General features: G+C 37.3%; 10 protein-coding genes across 10 annotated transcripts; 4 read left to right on the forward strand and 6 right to left on the reverse strand.

The window, feature by feature from the left end:
* Positions 1 to 261: 261 nt before the first annotated feature.
* NHP6B (high-mobility group nucleosome-binding protein) lies at positions 262 to 561 on the reverse strand (the record flags this gene model as incomplete). The annotated part of the gene is made up of 1 exon (NM_001180058.2): positions 262 to 561. One exon carries the CDS (start codon positions 559 to 561, stop codon positions 262 to 264), a length of 300 nt encoding a protein of 99 aa, NP_009647.2.
* Positions 405 to 1130, reverse strand: YBR090C (uncharacterized protein; the record flags this gene model as incomplete). Its single annotated transcript, NM_001178438.4, has 2 exons — positions 405 to 588; positions 946 to 1130. 2 exons carry the CDS (start codon positions 1128 to 1130, stop codon positions 405 to 407), a joined length of 369 nt encoding a protein of 122 aa, NP_009648.4.
* Positions 1131 to 1226: 96 nt separating this feature from the next.
* Positions 1227 to 1556, reverse strand: TIM12 (Tim12p; the record flags this gene model as incomplete). The annotated part of the gene is made up of 1 exon (NM_001178439.1): positions 1227 to 1556. One exon carries the CDS (start codon positions 1554 to 1556, stop codon positions 1227 to 1229), a length of 330 nt encoding a protein of 109 aa, NP_009649.1.
* A 213-nt stretch (positions 1557 to 1769) lies between these two features.
* On the reverse strand, positions 1770 to 3173 carry PHO3 (acid phosphatase PHO3; the record flags this gene model as incomplete). Its single annotated transcript, NM_001178440.1, has 1 exon — positions 1770 to 3173. The coding sequence occupies one exon, from the start codon at positions 3171 to 3173 to the stop codon at positions 1770 to 1772; it is 1404 nt and encodes a 467-aa protein (NP_009650.1).
* A 446-nt stretch (positions 3174 to 3619) lies between these two features.
* On the reverse strand, positions 3620 to 5023 carry PHO5 (acid phosphatase PHO5; the record flags this gene model as incomplete). Its single annotated transcript, NM_001178441.3, has 1 exon — positions 3620 to 5023. One exon carries the CDS (start codon positions 5021 to 5023, stop codon positions 3620 to 3622), a length of 1404 nt encoding a protein of 467 aa, NP_009651.3.
* Positions 5024 to 6107: 1084 nt separating this feature from the next.
* PBY1 (putative tubulin tyrosine ligase) lies at positions 6108 to 8369 on the forward strand (the record flags this gene model as incomplete). The annotated part of the gene is made up of 1 exon (NM_001178442.2): positions 6108 to 8369. One exon carries the CDS (start codon positions 6108 to 6110, stop codon positions 8367 to 8369), a length of 2262 nt encoding a protein of 753 aa, NP_009652.2.
* A 108-nt stretch (positions 8370 to 8477) lies between these two features.
* On the reverse strand, positions 8478 to 9770 carry RXT2 (Rxt2p; the record flags this gene model as incomplete). Its single annotated transcript, NM_001178443.1, has 1 exon — positions 8478 to 9770. One exon carries the CDS (start codon positions 9768 to 9770, stop codon positions 8478 to 8480), a length of 1293 nt encoding a protein of 430 aa, NP_009653.2.
* Positions 9771 to 10092: 322 nt separating this feature from the next.
* On the forward strand, positions 10093 to 10785 carry YBR096W (uncharacterized protein; the record flags this gene model as incomplete). Its single annotated transcript, NM_001178444.3, has 1 exon — positions 10093 to 10785. The coding sequence occupies one exon, from the start codon at positions 10093 to 10095 to the stop codon at positions 10783 to 10785; it is 693 nt and encodes a 230-aa protein (NP_009654.3).
* Positions 10786 to 11022: 237 nt separating this feature from the next.
* VPS15 (ubiquitin-binding serine/threonine protein kinase VPS15) lies at positions 11023 to 15387 on the forward strand (the record flags this gene model as incomplete). The annotated part of the gene is made up of 1 exon (NM_001178445.2): positions 11023 to 15387. One exon carries the CDS (start codon positions 11023 to 11025, stop codon positions 15385 to 15387), a length of 4365 nt encoding a protein of 1454 aa, NP_009655.2.
* Positions 15388 to 15586: 199 nt separating this feature from the next.
* Positions 15587 to 17662, forward strand: MMS4 (Mms4p; the record flags this gene model as incomplete). Its single annotated transcript, NM_001178446.1, has 1 exon — positions 15587 to 17662. The coding sequence occupies one exon, from the start codon at positions 15587 to 15589 to the stop codon at positions 17660 to 17662; it is 2076 nt and encodes a 691-aa protein (NP_009656.2).
* Positions 17663 to 17797: the final 135 nt, after the last annotated feature.

The following is a 17797-nucleotide window of genomic DNA, read 5'->3' on the forward strand; positions in this document are numbered from 1 at the left end:
TCAGTTGAAATCCAAAAAAAAAAAGTTACGCGTTTCGCGTTTTGGTGCGTCGGATGGAGAAGAAAAATGCTAAATAATTAGATATTGAAGAATCAGCATAAGTTGTGCGAAAAAGGAAGAGAATACATAAAAGAAAAGAAGGATATATAAGTAAAATAATGATAATAGTAATAATAATAACACATAATGCAACCTACTCAACTTCTTTCTGAAGTTTCAAAAGTACGTTGTATGGGAGGTAGAGAACATTGAGTTGTTAGATCAAGCACGTGTAGCATTGTACAATTCCTTTTCAGATTCGTATCTCTTCTTGTCTGCTTGAGCCTTAGATTCATAGGGTTGCTTTTCTTCAGCAGTTAAGGCCTTCCACCTCTCACCCAATATTCTGCCTACTTGGCCAAAAGTTACGTCAGGATTCTCGGAACGGACAATGTCTCTGTTTTCATTAGCAAAGAACATATAAGCTGACAAGCCCCTCTTAGGGGCGTTAGGATCCTTCTTTCTCCTGGTGGTCCTCTTCTTTGGTTCCTTTGGTTGCTTTGCTTCTTTAGTTGCGGCCATAGCGCTAGTTTTATATATGTTAATGTTCTAAGTTAATTAGTTAGTACTCTTGTCGTGCGCTATGATAAACAAAGGAAGGGGGTGCACAGAACAGCAGTCCTTTAGAGGATACTACAGTAGAAAGCTAGAGTCCTGACTTACAACTTGAGCATGCCGTTATGGGCGGCTATTTCATTTCACCTGAACCGTATTAAAATATCATCTTCCTTGCTGCTACAACCTTCATTGTAGCCGGTTTATAAGATTACCATCATTGTCTACCCCTCTTTAACTTCTCCCGAAAAGCAGAGTTGCCCTTAGCTGTATCCTGTTCTAGCTGTGCTAAACTGTACGTTCTTATTAAGCCCATCCTCGTCCGCTGGGCTCACCCAGCGCCTTACATACTTTGCGAAAAAGTCGTTTTTCTGCTTGGTGTTAGGAGCTGTCTCCCATAGTGTAAACTCCCAGTATTGCCTCAACCTCACTTGCTGTACTTTATAGTTGCCGCGCCACCTAAAAAAAAAAACAAAAAAGACACCACCTAAAAAAACGGGTGAGGGGAATGCACGTGACCCAGGTGCGGGTACCATATAAATGTACTTCTAAAATTGTCTACACAGCTTATAATGCTATATATGCAGGTTACTATTATATACAAACAGCACAGACAGTCCTCATATTTACAGCTATTTTTTGGAATCATCAGCTATTTCTTTGGCCACAAATCGCGAATAATGTCGTAGCTGATTCTCTGGCCCGAAACCTCGTGTTTGTACAAATCCTCCAATGAGGCGATTGCTGTAATGCATCTTTGCCACACATCTGTCTATGCAGCATTGCTCACCTTTCGTTAGATCAGGCTCACCAAAGCCCTCATGCGGAATACATTTCTCAAGACACGTACTGAGAATATTGTTGAAAGTCGAGCACATCGCATCGAATTGCACTCCTGCAACGTCTAGCTTCTCTTGCGAGACCTCCTGGTTGCCCCTTAGACTATTTAAAAAGAACGACATCCTTTTCTTGGTGCACTTTAATATTATACGGGAGCTCCGATATCTATTTCAGCAATATAGACTACAATCAACTTTGCTGTTCTTACTTTTTAGTTAACTTTTTTCTTTTCATTCTGCCGCTAATCTACAAACTCGTTACCCTACTAGTACATAAAAGAAGATCAGAATCGATGGGTATTTATTTATATTTGCAATATTATTTATTTATACAATTTATTGTTTTAATAGGGTATCGTTGTAGTGAGTAGTATTCCAGTCCCAGTAGAAGGTCAATTCGGTGACGTTACTGACACTGCTGACGTTACAGACCTTTAGGAAGTCAGTACCAGCTACTCTCTTTTCAGCATAGTCGTAGAAATCATTGATTTCACAAGAGAACCCTGGGCCGGTGGAACAGGTTTCAATTGGAACGACAGCATCGTTAATGACGTATCTGACGTAGGTGTCGTTAGAACATTGGAATTTTTCGGTGTAGACACGAGCACCTTGAGGAACGTACCAGGACTTATGGAAGGTGTTGCCCATGAATGGAACGTATTCGGCAGTTAAGTTGTTTTTGTCGTCAATTATACCAGCGGTGGTCAAATAGTTTAGGATATCGGTATCGTGGGTAAAACTCAACCAGACTTTTAAGTCTTGAGTTTCACTTTGCTTTAACAACTTCAAAGTAGCGTTAAACAAGTTGGCACCGACGGATCTGATCATATCATAACCTGGTCCATCCTGGTAAAACGATACCAGGTCCTGGCCGTATGAGTAACGTACCAATTCATCTTCGGTGAAGATATCACAAACATCACTGTAGCCTCTAGCGTTCAATTCGTATGCACACCATGCAAACAAAGTGTTGGCGTCCTTTGAGGTCAAATTCAAACCCTTGTTTTCTTTGTTTAATCTCTTGGCAATGTCATCCAAGTATGTGGTATCGTATTTGTCCAAAATGTCATCGTTAGCATCTTCATCCCATCCTGGGCACGCATTACCAGCACTCAAAGTGTTTGCGCCGGCGGACATGGCTTCACTGACAGTCTGCAAGGAGATGTTGAATTGGTCACCTAAACCATCAATGAAATATTGAGCAGTGTCATGAACCCTTTCAGAACTAGCGGCGAAAATTGGGAAACTGGTTTGATTTTCGAACATGTAGCCATATTGCGCTAAAAACTCACGAGCATGTCTCTTAGCATCCATCTCACCAGTGTATGGATTCAAAACATTGTCTGAGTTGGCAAAAGTGGTTTCCATTTCCAAATCATCGTCATCACGGATGAAAAACTCGTAATCATCGTTCAAGAATGACAATGAGCCGTTGAATTGACGTGTGTAATTGCTCAACTTATACCATGTTTTCATGATGGTAGCACCTTTACTGTAAGTTGGGTATCTTTCACCATGTCTGGCAAGCATTTGCAATTGTTTCATTTCACAACCTTCAGGCAAGTCACGAGAAATACCATAGTCGCCAGGGAAAGAGAAGTATGGCCCGGCACCACCCAGGAATGGGAATATGTCTTCCTGAGTGCCAATTTTGGCAACATCGGCTAACTCTCCGAGGGGAATTGTACCTGCATTAACTAAAGCAGCGGCTAGAACCGAATAAACAACAGACTTAAACATAGGTAATTTGGAATGGCCCTTTCTTTACTGTAGTATTTTTTTTATGATAATCAAGGCATAATTGACTTCCATCCAGCAAATTTAAGCACTTATATATGTTGCATAGGACTACTCAAAGCTGTTTACTATTTCCCAAACTGGTATTATTTAGTAAATTTCTTTTGAATTTTTTTTTTTTCACTCTTCCTTTTTTTCATTTTTGCGATGCCAGTTCTTTGAGTTTCCCTTATACGGCATATGCACTTAAGGTTTGATTTTGCTAATTAAAGGCGTGCCTAAGCGGCGACTAATACTGTAATATAATATGGGTTCCTGACTGACTACAGGGATTGAAACATCCATTTACCTGTTTCGGATATCTCTGCAGATTTTAATCTTTCGGCAAAATTTAGATAAAAAATTTGGGTATTCGTATTTAGTTTCCAATATTATTTAGTTATACAAAACTATTGTCTCAATAGACTGGCGTTGTAATGAGTAGTGTTCCAGTCCCAGTAGAAGGTCAATTCAGTAGAGTTACTGACGCTGCTGACGTTACAGACCTTTAGGAAGTCAGTACCGGCTACTCTCTTTTCAGCATAGTCGTAGAAGTCATTGATTTCACAAGAGAACCCTGGACCAGTGGAACAGGTTTCAATTGGAACAACAGCATCGTTAATGACGTATCTGACGTAGGTGTCGTTAGAACATTGGAATTTTTCGGTGTAGACACGAGCACCTTGAGGAACGTACCAGGATCTGTGGAAAGTGTTGCCCATGAATGGAACGTATTCGGCAGTTAAGTTGTTTTTGTCGTCAATTATACCAGCGGTGGTCAAAAAGTTTAGGATATCGGTATCGTGGGTAAAACTCAACCAAACCTTTTGGTCTTGAATCTCACTTTGCTTTAATAATTTGACTGAGGCATTGAACAAGTTGGAACCGACAGACTTGATAATGTCGTAACCTGGACCCTCATGGTAATAAGTGTGCAAGTCTTGGTAGTAGGAGTAATGGACTAATTCATCCTTGGTGAAAATATCACAGACATCACTGTAACCTTTAGCGTTCACTTCAAATGCACACCACGAGAATAAAGTACTAGCGTCAGTTGAGGTCAAGTTCAAACCCTTGTTTTCCTTGTTCAATCTCTTGGCAATGTCATCCAAGTAGGTTGTGTCGTATTCATTTACAATGTCATCATTGGCATCGTAGTCCCAAGCAGGACATGAGTTACAAGCACTCAAAGTGTTGGCACCAGCGGATTCAGCTTCACTGACAGTCTGCAAGGTGATGTTGAATTGGTCACCTAAACCATCAATGAAATATTGAGCAGTGTCATGACATCTCTTAGAATTAGAGGTAAAAACGGCGAAACTGGTTTGGTTTTCGACCATGTAACCGTATTGAGCCAAGAAGTCACGAGCATGTCTCTTGGCGTTCATTTCACCAGTGTATGGGTTCAAAACATCGTCCGAGTTGGCAAAAGTGGTTTCCATTTCCAAATCATCGTCATCACGGATGAAAAACTCGTAATCATCGTTCAAGAATGACAATGAGCCGTTGAATTGACGAGTGTAATTGCTCAACTTATACCATGTACTCTTGATAGTCTTAGCCAGACTGACAGTAGGGTATCTTTCACCATGTCTACCAACCATTTGCAGTTGCTTCATTTCACAACCTTCAGGCAAATCACGAGAAATACCATAGTCGCCAGGGAAAGAGTAGTATGGTCCGGCACCACCCAAAAATGGGAAGATATCTTTTTGGGTACCAATCTTGTCGACATCGGCTAGTTTGCCTAAGGGAATGGTACCTGCATTGGCCAAAGAAGCGGCTAAAATTGAATAAACAACAGATTTAAACATTGGTAATCTCGAATTTGCTTGCTCTATTTGTTGTTGTTCTTATTCTCATGAGAGATGAAGCCATACTAACCTCGACTTAGCAAAACATCAGCGCTTATATACGTTTCATTTCGACAATTCAAAGATGTTTACCCTTATCCCAAATGGGTATATGCCTTGCCAAGTAAGGTGACCAATTTGATAATTTGGCATGTGCGATCTCTTCGAAAACAGGGACCAGAATCATAAATTTAGTCTGTGCTAGTCCCACGTGTGAGTGCCAAGGTTGTATCGATTCATTTAGAGATTGCCTATTCAATTAACTCTTTTAATCACTTTTACTTTTTTTGGCATTGTGCAGTTGCGTTCTATGCGAAAACGTGCTAATTTAATATATATTTCTTTGTGCAGACAAAGAAAAAGCGCTATGAACCTTTTACCTTCGTTTGAAGTTTATAGACGACGTCCGCTTACATGAGAAAACATTAAAGCAGCGCACATAAGATGACTTCCAAATACGTTGACATATTTGCGCATTCTTGTTGAATACAACTTTCGGATCCTTGTAATGCCGGTCTCCGGCGTCCTGTAAAGAGAGCGTGCGACACGCCGCTATTAGCGTGGGGACTGACATCAGGTCAACATTATTATTGTAGCGAGCTACTTTCGGTCAGTAAATAGAACATATGTAGAGATACAAGCGATTATTAGAAGGAGCGGACCTACAACAAAGTTGGGTCACGTTTCTCGCAATTATTACTTGGATGCCCTCCTAGCTAATGCCAATGTGCAGTAGTAACTTATCAGTCCGATGTGTAAAAAATAGAACTAATTTTTTGCGAAAAGATGGACAAAAACCATCTCTGGTCAATTTTCTCACTAAAGAGGGACGGAGTCTCTTGTTTTCTTCTATTAGTGCACAGGGAATGTTTTGATTTTCCCTTTTTTTTTCTTTCGCTTCTTCAACAGTGGTAAAAATAAAAATTATTGGCGATGGGATAACCAAGGAACATTGTATTTAGCAATTGAAAATTACGGTAAAGGCAGCCGCTCTGACTTGATCTCTGACATTAAAAATTCGGAAACAATAAATATTTCTTTTAAGATGCGGGTTTTAATAACTAACGATGATGGTCCCTTAAGTGATCAGTTTTCACCATACATTAGACCTTTTATTCAGCACATTAAAAGAAATTATCCTGAATGGAAAATCACGGTTTGTGTACCTCATGTCCAGAAATCATGGGTGGGTAAGGCTCATCTTGCTGGTAAAAATTTGACAGCTCAATTCATATATTCTAAAGTTGACGCTGAAGACAATACTTTTTGGGGCCCATTTATCCAGCCACAAATTAGGTCAGAAAACTCTAAATTACCTTATGTTCTCAATGCTGAAATTCCGAAAGATACAATTGAGTGGATATTAATCGATGGAACTCCAGCATCGTGCGCAAACATCGGGCTGCACCTATTGTCTAATGAACCGTTTGATCTAGTACTGTCGGGTCCAAATGTTGGTAGAAATACATCTGCTGCTTATATTACCTCTTCTGGTACCGTAGGAGGCGCAATGGAATCTGTTATTACTGGAAATACAAAGGCCATTGCTATTTCTTGGGCCTATTTTAATGGATTGAAAAACGTCTCCCCACTTTTAATGGAGAAGGCCTCTAAGAGATCTTTAGATGTTATCAAACATCTTGTTAAGAATTGGGACCCAAAAACAGATCTATATAGTATCAATATTCCTTTAGTGGAGAGTTTAAGTGATGATACAAAGGTTTACTATGCACCAATTTGGGAAAATAGATGGATTCCAATATTCAACGGCCCTCACATTAACCTAGAGAATAGCTTTGCTGAGATCGAAGACGGTAATGAATCATCATCGATTTCCTTTAATTGGGCTCCAAAATTTGGGGCACATAAGGATTCTATTCACTATATGGACGAATACAAGGACAGGACTGTTTTAACTGATGCTGAAGTTATTGAATCCGAAATGATCAGTGTCACTCCCATGAAAGCCACTTTCAAGGGTGTGAACCACCTTCTTGGAGAGTTGAAACTGACTGAGGAAGAAAATAATTTATCAAAAACAAATAACCTCATCGTGGTAAGTATAGACCCAATGGAATATATATACAAACCTCTAACCCACGCCCTGAAAAAATATCTGCCACAAGTGGAGATTGTATCAAACTTGCCAGAATTTGACAATGGAGGGTGTGAAAAAGAAATGAAGGTTTTTCATTACGGTGATTACGAACAGCTAGATATGGACAAACTAATGGAACTGCCCAATAATTACTTCACAAACTCTTATATATATAGGAAGGCATTGATAAGAAAACACTTTCTTTCGCATACCATACAGACTTATACTGCGAAGAACCCAGAGTCCATTTTAAAGAAGGCATATTTGGAATCATTCACTATTGATTTAGATTATGCTGAATTTCTAGACGACGCATTAGATGAAAATTGGGAATTACGCCAAGAGTTGGAGAATGAAAGCCAAGATAAATGGTGGATCGTGAAACCGAGTATGAGCGATAAAGGTCAAGGTATCAGGGTATTTAAGACTATTGAAGATTTACAGGCTATTTTCGATTCCTTTGACGATGAAGACAGCGAAGCAGAAGAGAGTGGAAATGACGACGATGCTGATGATGTAAATGGCGAATTCATGGATAATAACAAGGTTAACATTTCCCAATTGCGCCACTTTATTATACAAGAATATTTAACCAATCCGTTACTATTGGCATCTATGGATAATAGAAAGTTCCACATAAGATGTTACGTCGTCTGTAGGGGAGATTTGCAAGTTTTTGTTTATGATAGAATGCTAGCGCTCTTTGCTGCCAAGCCATTTGTTCCTCTAGATCCATATGCGTATTCCGTAACTGATTTGAAAGATTTGGAATGCCACTTGACTAACACATGTCTGCAGAGCAAAAAGAAGGATAAAGATTCTTCTGTTTTGGAGTTTGACTCCATAGAGGAAATTCCAAATGAGAGAAAGTCCAATATTAAGGAGCAAATCCATAGCATAACGAACGACGTTTTCTTAGCTGCTGTAAATGTAAATAGATTAAACTTCCAACCGTTACCAAACGCATTTGAAACATATGGCGTAGACTTTTTGATTGATTCGAATTACGAAGTTAAATTACTAGAGATCAACGCTTTCCCAGACTTCAAACAAACTGGGAAAGATTTGAAGAACCTCATTGATGAATTATTTGATGACACTGTCAAATACTGTGTTACCCCCATCTTTAACGAGAATAGAAATAAGACAGATGATGAAACAGACCCGAACTTCGTAAAAGTCATTGATTACACTTCAAACGGTTGGTGAAACAAAAAAAAAAAAAGAACCCATCCTAAAATACTGTTATTATTACTAAATAGTGCTAAATAATACATATGCCTTGATTTTATTTCCGAAATTTTTTGTTTTGTCAATTTAGGCTCTATTAGCTTCTTCATCAGGTTCATTATCGTCTACAACACCGTCTTCCATGGTATTTTCAATTTCTTCCTCAAAATTTGTTGTCTTATTTGTTGTAGCACTGATCAGACCTCTCTTCACAACACGTAGAGCCACCGGGATAGTAATATCATCGTCAGATATACCCAAATATTCCCGACTCCAATTTAAAATCCTACCTCTTATTCTATTGGCTTTTATTACAGACTTTCTGATTTTTTGTAAGTTTCTTATGAATTCTTTATTCCTCTGTAGTGCAATCTGCGACAGCTGTCGGGCAGACTCAATTTCCTCATTTAACTGTTGTTGTTCGGCCGCTGTTAATGTTGATATAGAAGCAGAACCGGAAGAAGATGGCAGCAACGATAACAGCGCATTAGATTGTTCCAACCTTGGCAATGCAAAAAAAGGATCTTCCTCTCCAAATTCTTCCATGCCATTATTGATATGACCAGCTTCAGTAGACAAACTATTCGAGTTAACCTCGTTGATATTGTTTTTGTTGTTAATGTCATCCTCGTCGCTTGCCCCTCTATCCTCTGGAAGGGTCAAATTGTGATTATAAGATGGTAGGTTCAAGTTAGATTCATAAATTGGTTCAGGATGATCTCCTAAAAAAACCTCCAAAAACTGGGAATATCTAACAACTGACATCTGTTCTTTTTCAATCATTAGAATTATTTGCAAGGCTAAATTTTTCAAAATTGGGCTTGAAAATGTCCTTGAGATAGTTTTATGATTTATTATATCCCCTAGGGAAAGAATGGGAGTCAAAATCTCCTTTACATTCACTAGTTTTGATAGGTCGTCATCGTCTTCTTCGCCGTAATACTCATCAGTGATATTTTCGTCTTCCTTCTCACTACCATCGATGTCGTTTTCATCACCGACTAAAACAGGCTCGACGTTGATGTCAGGTGTGAATTTTATTCTTTTGCGTCTACTATCAGTGACAATATTTGTTTGCAGAAGGCGATGCTCCGAACCGTTATAGAACACAGTTTGCTCAATCATTGGCTTAGAATTGTTCAAGTCTCTTCTTGTTACTACTTCGCTTCTCTGCAAAAGTTTGTTACCTCTGTTAGAGGATATGCCAGTGGCCTCAGGATAGATTAGTTTTCCATCAAGGGATCTTTTCAGTACCTGATAGTTACCGCTTTTTTCCTTTATTATCCTTCTAGTAAATGTGCTAATTATATTCGATTCATTAGCTAACACACTCTTGCTTTCCAATTCTGCGTTGTTTTTCATACTGCTCCTAATAGTCATCTCGATCAACAAGAAGCAACAGCTGAGATATTTGTTTCTCAACCTCTTTTTTGCAGGAGATGCTGTCATCAAGCAACGTTTCTTCTATTTGAAAGCGATTGTTTTACCAGAACAAAGTTCGCTACCCGGCTTCGGTCCTCTTGGGTATAGGAGACAATAATGATCTTCGAATAACGCCGTTATAAAGTGAACATTATAATTATCCGCTTAAAGGCTTTTTAGTAATTTTGTAAAACAATTGCTTCTAATTTCAAGACTTCCAAAAGGTTTCTCGAGTAACTAGTGCTTTCCAATATCTACAACAAAATAAAATAATAGAATAATGGGTGTTTGCACTATTTTTAGGTGGCTCTTTGCTGCTTACTTGCTCTCTTCATATAAGTCGCTTCCTGGGGCATATTTTGTTAGGTTTTATTATTATGTTATTCAAAACTTGTTCTTGCCTATGTTTACAGGGTTTGAAACCGAGAATATTAAGAAACTTGAGAAAAATGAATATGGCTGTTTCTCGTACACCAGCCTAGATACCTATGCCTCTCCATTCGAATGTGACTTCTACTTTCATAAGAGCAATAGCACCTATTTTGCGGAATTGGACATTTCAAGAGGTAATCTCATGTGCAAGATTTTTCAAAAATTGATGCTGAATTCCAAGCATTATCCATATATTCCAGTTGCGAACGTTTTCACTAATTTCTTGAAGGAAATCAAGCCTTTTCAAAAGTACTCGGTTTCATCAAGGATTATCTGTTGGGATGAGAAATGGATTTACGTCATGAGTAGATTCACAATTAAAAAGGGCACCGTCTTATGCTCATTATCATTGACCAAATACGTCCTTAAGGACGGTAGAAAGACCATCAAACCAAAGGATGCTCTTGAATACTGTGGTTTATATAATGAGAAGGTCGCCAAAATTTCTGAGGACAATCTAAAGCTTTTAACCGAGCGTTGTGGTTTCCACGAGACAGTACCATTGGAAAACTTGAGCCAAGAGTACTGTTCAGAAATCTAACTTCTATACACATATAGCCGGTATTATAAAATATATAAATCTATCTTCTTTCAAAAGTTTCTCTGTGCAGTCTGCGTTATATTTTATCTTCGGTAGAAAACAAGGTAAATTTCCCTTATTTTTCAACATCATAAAAATGAAAAACAGATATATCTTAAGTAAGATACTTAAGCAGACAAGTTGAATTGGAGAAATACAAAAGCTGTAAGGTTATCAAAAAGGAAGGCATACAGTATAATGGGGGCACAATTATCACTAGTGGTCCAAGCATCACCTTCCATAGCCATTTTTTCATATATCGATGTCTTAGAGGAAGTACACTACGTTTCACAGTTAAACTCATCAAGATTCTTAAAAACATGCAAGGCACTGGACCCTAACGGCGAAATTGTTATCAAAGTGTTTATTAAACCAAAAGACCAATATAGCTTACGACCTTTTCTCCAACGTATAAGGGCTCAATCGTTTAAGTTGGGACAACTACCGCACGTTTTAAACTACAGTAAATTGATCGAGACAAATAGAGCCGGCTACATGATACGGCAGCACTTAAAAAATAATTTATATGACAGATTGAGTTTGAGACCTTACTTACAAGACATTGAACTGAAATTCATTGCTTTCCAGTTGTTAAATGCATTAAAGGACATTCATAATCTGAATATTGTCCATGGTGATATAAAGACAGAAAATATCCTAGTAACAAGTTGGAATTGGTGTATATTGACAGATTTTGCTGCATTTATCAAACCCGTATATTTGCCTGAAGATAATCCAGGTGAATTTTTATTCTACTTCGACACCTCGAAGAGAAGAACCTGTTATCTAGCCCCGGAGAGGTTTAACTCTAAACTTTACCAAGATGGAAAATCTAACAATGGTAGGCTAACTAAAGAAATGGACATATTTAGTCTTGGATGTGTTATTGCAGAAATATTTGCTGAAGGAAGACCCATCTTCAACTTATCACAGCTATTCAAATATAAAAGTAATTCATATGACGTAAACAGGGAATTTCTCATGGAGGAAATGAATTCTACCGATTTAAGGAACTTGGTTCTAGACATGATTCAACTAGATCCATCCAAAAGACTTTCATGTGATGAACTACTGAATAAATATCGTGGCATTTTCTTCCCCGATTATTTCTACACTTTCATTTATGATTATTTCAGAAATTTGGTTACTATGACAACAAGCACACCGATATCAGATAACACTTGCACCAATAGTACCTTGGAAGACAATGTAAAACTTTTAGATGAAACTACGGAAAAAATATACAGAGATTTTTCCCAAATATGTCATTGTTTGGACTTTCCTTTAATAAAAGACGGGGGTGAGATTGGTTCAGACCCCCCAATTTTGGAATCTTACAAAATAGAGATAGAAATTAGTCGGTTTTTAAACACAAACTTATATTTCCCCCAAAATTACCATTTAGTCTTACAGCAGTTTACCAAAGTATCCGAAAAGATAAAATCAGTTAAAGAGGAATGTGCCTTACTCTTTATCTCTTATTTGTCTCATAGTATAAGAAGTATTGTTTCGACTGCTACGAAACTTAAAAATTTAGAACTATTAGCAGTATTTGCACAATTCGTTTCTGATGAAAATAAAATTGATCGAGTCGTACCTTATTTCGTATGTTGTTTTGAAGATAGTGACCAGGACGTCCAGGCCCTATCTTTGTTAACATTAATCCAGGTACTCACCTCTGTAAGAAAATTGAATCAATTGAACGAGAATATATTTGTGGACTACTTACTTCCGAGACTGAAAAGATTACTTATTTCCAATAGGCAGAATACCAATTATTTAAGGATTGTGTTTGCTAATTGTTTGAGCGACTTGGCCATTATCATTAATAGATTTCAAGAATTTACATTTGCTCAGCACTGCAATGATAACTCAATGGATAACAACACGGAAATCATGGAAAGCAGTACCAAGTATTCAGCAAAATTGATCCAAAGTGTCGAAGATTTAACTGTCTCTTTTTTAACAGATAATGATACTTATGTAAAGATGGCACTTTTGCAAAACATTCTTCCACTTTGTAAATTTTTTGGTAGGGAAAGAACAAACGATATTATACTGAGTCATTTAATAACCTACCTTAATGATAAGGACCCAGCATTGCGAGTTTCCTTAATTCAAACAATATCCGGAATATCAATTCTTTTGGGTACCGTTACATTAGAACAGTATATTTTACCATTGTTAATCCAGACCATCACTGATTCGGAAGAATTAGTAGTGATCAGTGTTTTACAAAGCTTAAAATCTTTGTTCAAGACTGGGTTGATTAGGAAAAAATATTATATTGATATATCAAAAACAACATCTCCCTTGTTGTTGCATCCTAATAATTGGATAAGACAGTTTACTTTGATGATAATTATAGAAATTATTAATAAGTTATCAAAAGCCGAAGTGTACTGCATTCTCTATCCAATAATAAGGCCTTTCTTCGAATTTGACGTTGAGTTCAACTTCAAATCAATGATAAGCTGTTGCAAGCAACCAGTGTCAAGATCGGTTTACAATCTATTGTGTAGTTGGTCTGTTAGAGCGTCAAAATCTTTATTTTGGAAAAAAATCATCACAAATCATGTAGATTCATTCGGAAATAATAGAATCGAATTTATAACAAAAAATTACTCAAGTAAAAATTATGGATTTAATAAAAGAGATACGAAATCAAGTTCCTCGCTGAAGGGTATTAAAACATCATCCACCGTCTATTCACATGACAACAAGGAAATTCCCTTAACTGCTGAAGACAGAAATTGGATTGATAAGTTCCACATTATTGGGCTAACAGAAAAAGATATTTGGAAAATTGTGGCTTTGAGGGGTTATGTAATAAGGACAGCGAGAGTTATGGCAGCGAACCCTGATTTTCCATATAATAATAGTAATTACCGTCCATTAGTACAGAACTCACCACCTAACCTAAACCTTACGAATATTATGCCAAGAAACATTTTCTTTGATGTAGAGTTTGCTGAAGAGTCGACAAGTGAGGGACAAGATTCTAACTTAGAGAACCAACAGATATATAAATATGATGAAAGTGAGAAAGATAGCAATAAGCTAAATATTAACGGTAGCAAACAGCTATCTACCGTCATGGACATAAATGGATCACTAATATTCAAAAATAAGTCCATTGCCACTACTACTTCTAATTTGAAGAACGTTTTTGTTCAGTTAGAACCAACGTCCTATCACATGCATTCTCCAAATCATGGCTTGAAAGATAATGCAAATGTTAAACCAGAAAGGAAGGTAGTCGTCAGCAACAGCTATGAAGGCGACGTTGAAAGCATAGAAAAATTCCTATCGACTTTCAAAATTTTACCTCCTCTGAGAGATTATAAGGAGTTTGGGCCTATTCAAGAGATTGTACGGAGTCCAAACATGGGTAATTTGAGGGGCAAGTTGATAGCTACTTTGATGGAAAACGAACCCAATTCTATTACGTCTTCTGCTGTTTCTCCAGGAGAAACACCCTATTTAATAACAGGTTCAGATCAAGGTGTAATCAAGATTTGGAACCTGAAAGAGATTATCGTGGGCGAGGTTTACTCTTCTTCTTTAACTTATGACTGCTCCTCTACCGTAACTCAGATAACCATGATTCCTAACTTTGACGCGTTTGCCGTTTCCAGTAAAGATGGACAAATAATTGTATTAAAGGTTAATCATTACCAACAAGAAAGTGAAGTCAAATTTTTGAATTGCGAATGCATCAGGAAAATTAACTTGAAGAATTTTGGTAAAAATGAATACGCAGTGAGAATGAGAGCATTTGTGAATGAGGAAAAATCTCTACTAGTAGCATTGACGAATTTGTCAAGGGTTATTATATTTGATATTAGAACCCTGGAGAGGTTACAAATTATAGAGAATTCTCCAAGGCATGGTGCCGTTTCAAGCATCTGTATCGATGAAGAGTGTTGTGTCCTAATTTTGGGGACGACTAGAGGTATTATTGATATATGGGATATCCGTTTCAACGTGCTGATAAGGAGTTGGTCCTTTGGGGACCACGCACCAATCACGCATGTGGAGGTTTGTCAGTTTTATGGAAAGAATTCTGTAATTGTTGTAGGAGGTAGTTCAAAAACATTTCTAACAATATGGAATTTTGTTAAGGGGCATTGTCAGTATGCTTTCATAAATTCTGATGAACAGCCATCTATGGAGCACTTTTTACCAATTGAGAAAGGCTTAGAAGAATTAAATTTTTGTGGAATCAGGTCTTTAAACGCACTAAGCACTATCTCAGTATCTAATGATAAAATTCTTCTTACCGATGAAGCAACAAGTTCCATTGTTATGTTTAGCCTAAATGAGCTTTCTTCTTCTAAAGCAGTAATAAGTCCTTCAAGATTCAGTGACGTTTTTATTCCTACACAAGTTACGGCAAATCTCACAATGTTATTGAGAAAAATGAAACGTACTAGCACTCATTCAGTAGATGATTCTCTATATCATCATGATATTATAAATTCTATATCTACATGTGAAGTTGATGAGACACCTTTGCTGGTTGCTTGTGATAACTCAGGGCTTATTGGAATCTTCCAATAATTTTTTTTATTTTATTCAGCTTCTTTATTCTAAATGCGTATAAATTTGTATTCACCTTAAACATTTTCGATCATTTAGGAAAGGGCTTGCAACGCGTTGAAGTACCCTTTTCACGAAAAAAATGGTTGTATACGTAAATAAAGAACAATGTATGGATTATGGTATAGAATAATAGTAGTCACATATTGCAGCTAGTTAAATGAGCCAGATCGTTGATTTTGTTGAGGACAAAGATTCAAGAAACGATGCCAGTATTCAGATCATCGATGGACCCTCAAATGTTGAAATTATCGCTCTCTCGGAATCAATGGATCAAGATGAGTGCAAAAGGGCACATGTAAGCTCTGCAGAGATGATTCCATCATCACCGCAAAGAAAATCTGTTTCGAATGATGTTGAGAATGTTGACCTAAACAAATCTATCGAACTTTCTGCGCCGTTCTTCCAAGATATCAGTATAAGCAAGCTAGATGACTTTTCTACAACAGTAAATTCCATCATAGATTCGTCTCTCAGAAATGAGAATAATGCAAAAGGAAACGCGAAAAAACTTTTGGATGATCTAATAAGTGATGAATGGTCAGCTGATCTTGAGTCGAGTGGAAAGAAGCACAACAAATCACAATACAATTTGAGGGACATCGCAGAGAAATGGGGAGTACAGTCTTTAAAAAATCCAGAGCCTATTGCTGTTGACTGCGAATATAAGACACAAGGAATCGGAAAAACCAATAGTGACATTAGTGATAGTCCGAAATCACAGATAGGAGCAGCTGATATACTGTTCGATTTTCCACTGTCTCCAGTAAAACATGAGAACCCAACTGAAGAAAAGCACAATTCGATTGCTAATGAAAATTCTTCACCAGATAATAGCCTGAAACCAGCAGGAAAACAAAATCATGGTGAAGATGGGACATCCATGGCAAAAAGGGTATACAATAAAGGTGAAGACGAGCAAGAACACCTTCCGAAAGGAAAGAAGAGAACCATAGCGTTATCAAGAACACTAATCAACAGCACCAAACTACCTGATACAGTAGAACTAAATCTTTCTAAATTTCTCGATTCCTCAGATAGTATTACTACTGATGTACTTTCAACCCCTGCAAAGGGGTCTAACATAGTAAGGACAGGTAGTCAACCAATCTTTAGCAACGCTAATTGTTTTCAGGAAGCAAAACGCTCGAAAACATTAACGGCTGAGGATCCCAAATGTACTAAAAATACTGCCAGAGAGGTATCACAACTAGAGAATTATATTGCCTATGGGCAATACTATACTAGAGAAGACTCAAAAAACAAAATACGACACTTGTTAAAAGAAAACAAAAATGCTTTTAAGCGAGTTAACCAGATATATCGAGATAATATAAAAGCACGCTCTCAAATGATTATAGAGTTTTCGCCTAGCCTTCTCCAGTTATTTAAAAAAGGAGACAGTGATCTGCAACAACAATTGGCACCAGCAGTTGTGCAATCAAGCTATAACGATTCTATGCCGCTTTTAAGATTTCTTCGAAAATGTGACAGTATTTACGACTTTAGTAACGATTTCTATTACCCCTGTGATCCCAAAATAGTTGAAGAAAACGTTTTGATTCTATATTATGATGCGCAAGAATTTTTTGAACAATACACTTCACAAAAGAAAGAATTATATAGGAAGATACGATTTTTCTCAAAGAATGGAAAACATGTGATTCTTATACTAAGCGATATAAATAAACTCAAAAGAGCTATTTTCCAATTAGAAAATGAAAAGTACAAAGCTAGGGTAGAACAACGATTGTCAGGAACAGAAGAAGCTTTAAGACCGAGAAGTAAAAAATCAAGCCAAGTTGGAAAATTAGGGATAAAAAAATTTGATTTAGAGCAACGATTGCGCTTCATTGATAGAGAATGGCATGTCAAAATACATACTGTAAATTCACATATGGAGTTTATTAATTCTCTGCCGAACCTAGTGTCATTAATTGGAAAACAGCGCATGGATCCCGCAATTCGGTATATGAAATATGCTCATTTGAATGTAAAATCCGCTCAGGATAGTACAGAAACGCTAAAGAAAACCTTTCATCAGATAGGGAGAATGCCTGAAATGAAGGCGAATAATGTCGTGAGCCTATACCCCAGTTTTCAATCATTACTTGAAGATATTGAAAAGGGAAGACTGCAATCAGACAACGAAGGTAAATACTTGATGACTGAGGCAGTAGAAAAAAGATTGTACAAACTGTTTACTTGTACTGATCCAAATGATACTATTGAATGATGATCGAACGAAACTTTGTATATAAGAACATACCTTAAGGCAGTCGTTTTGAAAATCACTGCAGCTCTATTTCCCCCTCCTTACCTTTTTAATGAATTCCATTTTACAGAAAGTACTATTGATAAATATTCGTAA

Source organism: Saccharomyces cerevisiae, chromosome II (genome assembly GCF_000146045.2).
Source record: "Saccharomyces cerevisiae S288C chromosome II, complete sequence".
In the NCBI taxonomy this organism is placed as follows: Eukaryota; Fungi; Ascomycota; class Saccharomycetes; order Saccharomycetales; family Saccharomycetaceae; genus Saccharomyces; species Saccharomyces cerevisiae.